The following is an 8,574-nucleotide window of genomic DNA, read 5'->3' as shown; positions in this document are numbered from 1 at the left end:
TATTCTAGGTTGAATGAAGTAAAGTAGTAAACAATAATATAAACGCATTTATGGATGTCAATCAAGATTCAATTAATTCTGTTCAAAATTTTGATGAGGACCCATTTGATTACTTCGTCACTTAGATTGAACAACTTCAATCTTTTCTAATCTCCTTCGGGTGAGGCAAATCTTGGATTCCTTTCCTTATTAAAACTCCCCCACTCCCACCTTCTTTCTTGGACCCAAAGAATGACAAACAAGACAAAACAAAAGCAAAGAGATAAAACATGTTCAATACTTCATTGAGATTACACTCATCTGTGGGCTAGCTCCCTTTTCTTACAATCTAGTTAGAATTTTCAACAGCCTTACTGAAACTTTTATATTGGCATTAATCATTGAATCACCTTTTGACACGAATCCAACCATCAAATGGTGAACTCAATCAATGAAGGGGAGCTGGATACTGGAGACTCTCCCATGAACCATGCCTAAAATAGAAAGGAACTGCTAGAATATAACAAACCCACAAGAACAAAGTTGATCATCAAGGTGTTGTGGGCGTTAGATTATGATCTATCAAGATATGTGCATCAGAAAAAAAGCTAAAAGTTGTAGAGAAAAAAGAAAAGGAAAAGGTGAAACGACTCATCACAGGACAAAAAGACCATGTGACATCACTTCTCCTTTTTGTGATGCTTCATTCAGTTTTTTTGACCCGATCTAGTAGCTACATCAAACATACCTATAGATAACAGTTCCTCCTTGTTTATCATGCTTCCCCTCGTACTAAGTAATGGAGTAATCAGTAATACAAACATAAGATATTATGTTGAGTAAAGAAGATAAAAGAATCAAAACAAAACTAGAATTCTAAAACAACTATTATCACTTGGGATGATGGTATAGACCATGGCTTCGTACCCCTTTTTCAGATAAAAAGAATTTGATAACAGTTACTAAATATGCTAACAACAAAGAAATCAAATGATATTCAATAGGAACATTCTTAAGTTTTTCTGGTTCTTTTCTCAAATTACATGGATTAAGAGGACCAGTCTCTACCTCGAAAATAACTTATTAGGGAAAATCAGTACTCAATATTGGAAAATTTGAAAGATATATACTTATTTTTCTACTTATATTTTGATGCTTCTGTACCTTACCACCCTCGTCAAAAAAAAAAAAAAAGAAAAAGAAAAAAATATTCATTTTTGTTCATCTTACATGCAACCAAATTGACCCCTAATATATAGGGGTTAACACAACTCTGACAGTAGTCAGTTTGTGATTTCTATCAGTCTTCAAAACAAGGAATATCTTGGCCCAACTTCTCGAAACACGTTTTTCATTTTTTTCTGTTCTCAATTTTCTTTTCCGGCATAAAAGTATGATCGATCGTATCAGTTTTTTATTTTTTTTTTCTTTGGAAAGGATTAATGAAGATTGGTGGTGATCTGGGGACATCTTATTTTGTTCATATGTTTTGATAAGCGGGTATAATCTTCTGTTAATAGATAAAAGTAACATTCTTTTATTTTTCTTTTTTTGTTGTTATCTTCCTAAAGATGACCTCTTAAGTTCTGGGAGCATGCGAAAATTATCAAAAATACGTTGTGCTCAAATCAAAACTCGGAATAATATATAGACCCATAAGGCTTCCCTATGTTGGAGTTGATTGTTTCCTTCCTTTCTTTAATTATACATCAATTTTAGTTTATTTTGTTCTGTTTGGATTTGTTGAGCTGAGCTACGCCTATTTTATTGATATGCATCGTTCTGGAATGGCCACCTTCACTAAGGTCCTAAAAACATCTATGATGTTTTCCACATGGTTTGTATCAGCCTAACTGTGGCCCTTGAGTCCATTTATCATAAACAATTGCCCCTAAAATAATTGTCCTTCACCCTATAATAATAGGCCCATTTATCATAAATTCCTTTGGCATGTTTGGTGATAGAAGCAAAAGTAAAAGTATTAACGCATTTCCTAATATGGAAAATCAAATATTAAACAAAAAAATCGATCTAAATGGTATAAGCCATCAACTATTAGAATGGAATACCCATATCACCAATGGCCAGAATGAATTAGCCTGAATTTCCTAATATCAGGGTTTATACTTCACAGCAGTGGTTTCAAAACCAGACCGGACCATACAGTCGGACCAGAAAAATCGGGAATCAGTACAATTTCATCTCAAAATTGCTTCGTGGCAAAAAAACCGTTGATTTGGTTAACAAATCGTTAACCTAGGTGGTCGAACCATTGATCCGGACAATAATTTTTGACCTTTTTTATTTTTTTGTCAAAACGGGCCGTCCATTCAGATCAAATGATCGGAGACCTAGAAATCGAATCCAAAACGATTCCCTGTTCGATCCGGTTTTAAAAACCTCTTGCTTATTTGAGCTTGGGGTTTTCTATACACAACTTCCTTTTGTTATTAATCAGCAGGCTAGGAGGATTTTAGGGTTGTTGATTATGCGTCCCTGAAAGTCGCTTTCACTAGCTACTCTCTATATTATGTAATGTTGAGCTTTTGGGCTGTATCCAAGTTAGCATGGAGGGTTGAATCAGGTTGAAATATAATTCGGTGTTTAAAATTCTTGAAAGTGACAACATCGATGCATTCATGCACCAAGTTGCAATTAAAAATGGTACAAGAAAGTAATGTCGTTCACTAGAGAAAGTTCACTAGTGGTTAAACTTAAGCTGCACAAAGCTCTTGTCCTAATTCATTCAAACCTTAAGTTGGGTCCTAATGCAAGTCAAGGTTGAGACTGTATCTTAGGAGTTTCCTGGTGCATAGGCTTAGCTTTCATAGCCTCAGTAGAGGTGGACATGAATTGGATCCATCAAATTCTGTCAGATTTATATAGGTAGTGTTGAAGTCAAGCCTAACCCAGATTTTGAAATTAACAACTTTGGCTGTTAACCTCAAAGCTATCTCTATCACTTTCTAGATCTTCAATAAAGAAATTATAAAGGAAGATAGATTGAAGAAGAATACATATTCAATTAATAATGAACAAATGAGAACTTAATATCAAAGCAGAGCTCATCATACCTTGCTGCTATGCATTAAGTAAAACGAAACTAAATCCTTGTAATAAATACACAGATTTTGGTAGTCCAAAACCCATTTTTCTTTTGCTTTCCTTCGACTATGAATGATGATCTTGTTATATTGTTGTAGGGATCGATTCTTCTAACTAGATATCATTCAATCAAGAGTCTTCAGTCTTCACCTTCTTAATATTTAAACATTTAAGCAAGTTCTGGGATCCCAAACCGCAACTACCAGGACTGTACCCAGGAAGCTTTTTTAAAATTGAACTTCTGAGTTCTGGCCTAGTAAATAAACAAATAAATAAAACTTCCTAGATGTTGTTGGGGCGTAGAATATTCTTTAAATCTATCAAATTTTATTAAAAATTAAATTTAAAAGCTCCAACTAACTTTTAACCCTTTTTTTAATTAAACTGACTAACGTACCACCCCCATCAGCTCACCTCACCTCACCGCAGCGTTCTCTGTCCGTCTAGTTAGTTGTTGCCGTGTGGACTGAATAATTTGGAGATAAAACAAAGTGGCGTATAACATTAGTAAATGCAGTACGTAGCGAGAGAGAGAGAGAGAGAGAGAGAGAGGAGTGAAGGAGGGAGAGAGAAACAAGAGGAAAAGATGAGATGAGAGGGTGGGATGGCGGAATGAGTAGTCAAACGTCAAATCGGAGGTCTTCAAATCATAAGACAGTCAGTGATGCGTCAATCGATGGGATTTGTTATATGTGGGGCAAAACAATAGCTTTCTTTCACTGCTAGACGCATAACCAGTCTCCTCCACACGTGCTACTCATCTCACGTGCGGTGCAGCCACTCCAGACCACCCCTCAAATCGAGGCACGAGTCCCCATACCACCTCAGGCACAACCCACACGCTCCCCAAAGCTCTAATCCTCCATTCTCTCTCTCTCTCGAATATTTTAGTCTCCACACATCCAATTTCTTTTGCCATGCTGTATCTCTCTTGGATTAATTCAGAAGCTTGAGAATGACTTTTGTCTGCCATGGAATTACCATAATGCCACAACCCTCTTCGTAATATTTCTCTTTTATTTATTTTCCAATATTTAATACTCTTCCAGCAAGCTCCAACTTAAATTGAGATCCTGTTCTTCGATGTTACTGAGCTTTTTCTTTTATAAATGTTTGGGATGAAAATGAAACTTAAAAGTTTGAAAACCAGAAAATGTATTTAGATAAAATGAAGAAAAAAAACAAAGAATTAAAAGATACAAAAAAAAAAAAAAAATTGTCTAACCAGGATGTTATTGACCCAGTTATCCCGGAGCCGGCTACTACTTAATCAGGATAGCATAGTTGGTGTCTTGGTGATTAACCCATTTGATCTTATCCAAAAGGTGATTAATTAACCCATTTTATTTTATTTTATTTTTGTGGTTACCCATTCTTGTTAGAGCCTCCAACAATATAATTTATTCAATATTAGATGAACATAATTTGGAAAATTTAGAGTGGAGGGATTAATGGAAAGCTAATTTCTACTTTATGTGCACTAAAAAAGATTTCCTAATCAGCTCAAAAAAAATTTTGAATATTGTAGAAAAATCCTGCAACCCACGTTAGGTTACCCTTACTTGAATTGGAGTTTTTTCTTTCAGTTAATAAGCCAATAAAGTTCTAAACTTTTAATGTAAAAGTTGTCCATATATATGTGCTATATATGTATGGATGGATGCATGCATTTATGCATGTATAAGACATGACATTTTGCTATTGGTATCAAACAGATTAACATTTTGTAACTGCTAACATCTCATGTTAAAAATTTGTAGAAGAGATAAGGGCAGGTTATATAAATAGGCACCAAAAGTAGGGCAAATGCAAGGAAATCCTTTAATTTTCTTCTATATTTTTTCCTCTATCTGATTATTTCTTTTCCTGCCCATTATTTAAATAGCAGAGCCGCCCATCATAACCACCCAAATTGCTCTCTCTCTCTCTCAAAATATCTCAGACACCACAACACACAATCGAGAGATTCTGAGAAGAACAACGGTTCATGAGAGAAGAAAGAAGAAAGATGAAGCGAAGCCTTGCTCTCTCCTCCCACTGGGTCTCTATATTTTCCTGGTCAGCTTCTTCCTAAACTCCACCCAGTAACCAGCCAAGCCAATATATCCCGACCTATCTCCCTATTGAGCCAGTCATCTACCCCAACCATGAACCTAGAGGATTCCTTCAAGTCGCTCTCGCTTGACTACCTGAACCTTCTCATCAACGGCCAAGCCTTTAGTGATGTAACCTTCAGCGTTGAGGGCCGTCTTGTCCATGCACACCGGTGCATCCTGGCAGCCAGGAGCCTCTTCTTTAGGAAATTCTTCTGTGGTCCTGAACCTCCGGCAGGGATCGACCCCGTAGGAACACGAATGAACTCCGCATCCTTGTGTTCGTCGCCGAGAGGGGGCAATTCTCAGGTCATCCCTGTGAACTCCGTCGGTTATGAGGTGTTCTTGCTGCTGTTGCAGTTCTTGTACAGTGGACAGGTCTCCGTCGTGCCTCAGAAGCATGAACCAAGGCCTAATTGTGGGGAGAGGGGTTGCTGGCACACCCATTGCACCTCAGCCGTTGATCTCGCGCTCGAGACGCTCGCTGCTTCTCGATCTTTCGGAGTCGAGCAGCTCGCATTGCTCACTCAGGTCAATTCTTAATTTCTTATGTTCATTAGTCTGCTCTCTCTCTCTCTCCAAATCCGGATTATAGGAAAATTCTTGGGATTGATTTTTGGCTCGGGACTAAAATTTTTCAAGTGGGATTTTTTTTTTCTTTTATTTTGCTGATCTGTTGTCGTTTAAATTTTATTTTTGATAAAGTGAGTGGGTTGGATTTTGGTCAGCAATCCAAGATTTTGTGTGTTTCTAGCCATTTTTTCTTCCATTTACAGCAGTTAGATTTGATCTCACAGATATTTGGAACTTTTCCCAAACTGGGTTTTCTCAGTTTCGCTAGAAAGAGATCCAGGTTAATTTTGAATTCATGTTTCCAGTCGTTCAGTCATGGATGTGTCTCTTCGTATATATAAATCTGTAAAAGTCTAGATTTGGCATTTTGGTTTTGTTTCATATCACATGTGTAACTGATCTTGATTTCATGAAGCTTTCTCCTTTTCTGTAAGATTTCCTCGAATTGGGTTCCTCCTATTTTCTACTGAACAGACATGACCTTCTAAATTTAGATCTTGATCTCATCTAGTCCTCCACGCGAACGAGTAATCACACCAACTCTCCCTCTCTCTCTCTCTCTCTCTCTCTCTGCCCCCAGCCGGGGTAGAGCACACGAAATCTTCCTGAATTCAACTTTCCTCATTTAGATGAACAGCAAGAGTGTTATAAATATGGGCCATAACTTTTTTTTTTTTTTTTTTTTTCATGTTCTTTTCTGTAGAATAACTTGTATCTTACCTCAACAACACATTATTTATGAATTAAGACGAGTGTTCTGAAGCAGCTTCCCCTTAAATATGGTTTCATATTTTATGTCACTGAAGATATATAAAATTTTTCTACCATCTTACATTGCTTACTGGTTGCAGAAGCAATTGGCTAGTATGGTGGAGAAGGCATCAATAGAGGACGTAATGAAAGTTCTACTAGCTTCAAGAAAACAAGAGATGCACCAGCTGTGGACTACTTGTTCCCACCTAGTCGCGAAATCCGGCCTCCCACCTGAAGTCCTTGCCAAGCACCTACCCATTGATGTTGTGGCCAAGATTGAAGAGCTCCGCCTCAAATCCTCCCTCCATCGCCGCTCCCTCATGCCTCACCACCACCACCATCACCACCACCACGACCTAGGAGCAGCAGCAGATCTCGAAGACCAGAAGATCCGACGCATGCGTCGTGCCCTCGATTCGTCGGATGTGGAGCTAGTGAAGCTCATGGTGATGGGAGAAGGTCTTAATCTTGATGAAGCTCTTGCCTTACACTATGCTGTCGAGAATTGTAGCCGTGAGGTGGTGAAGGCCTTGTTAGAGCTGGGTGCCGCGGATGTCAACTACCAGGCTGGACCAGCCGGCAAGACCCCGCTACACATCGCAGCTGAAATGGTATGCCCGGACATGGTGGCTGTCCTACTGGATCACCACGCCGACCCCAATGTTAGGACCGTCGATGGGGTTACGCCGCTCGACGTTCTCCGGCAACTCACTTCTGACTTCCTCTTCAAGGGGGCCGTCCCTGGGCTAGCTCATGTTGAGCCTAACAAGCTGAGGCTTTGCCTAGAGCTCGTTCAATCAGCCGCTCTCGTAATCTCTCGTGAAGAAGGCAATGAGAATCCTCCCTCCTCCACCCATATCTATCCACCGATGAGTAACGATCTTAACAGCAACAGCAGCAATAACAACATGGTCAACCTAAGTCTCGACTCGAGGATGGTTTATCTTAATCTCGGCGCTGCTGCTGCTGCTCAGTTGGGGTGTAAGATGGATGGGGAAGGTCATAATGGACACAATAACCAGAGACAAGCCATGAACCGGCATGGAGGATCGCAGGGTGGTTGTGACCCATCGATGTACCACTCTCATGACTACTAGCTAGCAAAAAACTATATAAGCATCCGAGGCTCTTCGGGACGAGCAAAGTCCATTAAAGTACTGATGGAGAGTATCAGAGATTACATCTTCTTTGCCATTCCTCTCCCCTTCTTACTCTTCTCTCTCTCTCTCTCTCTCTGTTCTTTCTTCCCTAGTGGGTGCTTTTCATTTTTTGTAGGGTTTTGATCATGATCATATGAAAGTGCAGTGCCTCTGGACATGGAATTTTCTCGTGGGAGGAGACAACGGGAATCTAAGTTTGCTCTGAGTGATGGGAGGAAATGCAGGTCAATCTTTTCAACCCGGCCTGTCAACTCCTTTTGTATTTATTATTATCTATTATCATGGGCTATTAATTGTGACTTTTTATTTTCTTGTCCCCCACCAACCTTTCTCTTATATATATAGAAATGAATATAATATGATTTATGGGTAAAATTTGTTCTTATAATTAGTCGGTTCATATATATATATTTTCCATCTATGGTACGACCAACTACAATTTCTACTAATTCTAGCAGTGGAAATTAAGCCTATTGGAGATGGGTCTTCTGTTATGTTGATTTCTTTTATTGGTGCGGTAGCTTAATGTATTTTTAAGGGTTTGTTTGGATATGGGTATTGCATATCCTAATCAGGGAAATGAGCTGTCTCTTCCCATTCTCTCCCCCCTCTTTTAATTTCTCTCCTTTTTCACACATGACTTCACAAGAAACTTTGATTCGATTTTGATCTGGTTTTATTAAAAACAAGTCATTCGGCTATGGACAAATCGATAGGTTGTCTTGCATGAATTCAACACTGAGGGTGACTACACGACATACTTGATGTATTGGCAAATATCTAATTCTGGATTCCCTCCATGTAATCCTCTTTTTTGTCCCCCCTTAATTAGCCCTTTCAACCTCTTGCATGTATACATTCAGCGGTTAATTAACAGCTTAAGCCCTAGGATTCCAATACATATTTCTGTC

General features: G+C 38.8%; 1 protein-coding gene across 1 annotated transcript; it reads left to right on the top strand.

Moving 5' to 3' along the window:
- Positions 1 to 4,989: 4,989 nt before the first annotated feature.
- Positions 4,990 to 8,038, top strand: LOC104612002 (BTB/POZ domain and ankyrin repeat-containing protein NBCL-like). The gene is made up of 2 exons (XM_010279304.3): positions 4,990 to 5,708; positions 6,602 to 8,038. The coding sequence occupies exons 1-2, from the start codon at positions 5,232 to 5,234 to the stop codon at positions 7,598 to 7,600; spliced, it is 1,476 nt and encodes a 491-aa protein (XP_010277606.1). The 5' UTR covers positions 4,990 to 5,231; the 3' UTR covers positions 7,601 to 8,038.
- Positions 8,039 to 8,574: the final 536 nt, after the last annotated feature.

The sequence above is a fragment of the Nelumbo nucifera genome, chromosome 2 (genome assembly GCF_055504915.1).
Source record: "Nelumbo nucifera cultivar China Antique chromosome 2, China Antique-T2T, whole genome shotgun sequence".
NCBI classification, from domain to species: Eukaryota; Viridiplantae; Streptophyta; class Magnoliopsida; order Proteales; family Nelumbonaceae; genus Nelumbo; species Nelumbo nucifera.
This window is presented reverse-complemented; position numbering and strand designations above follow the sequence as displayed.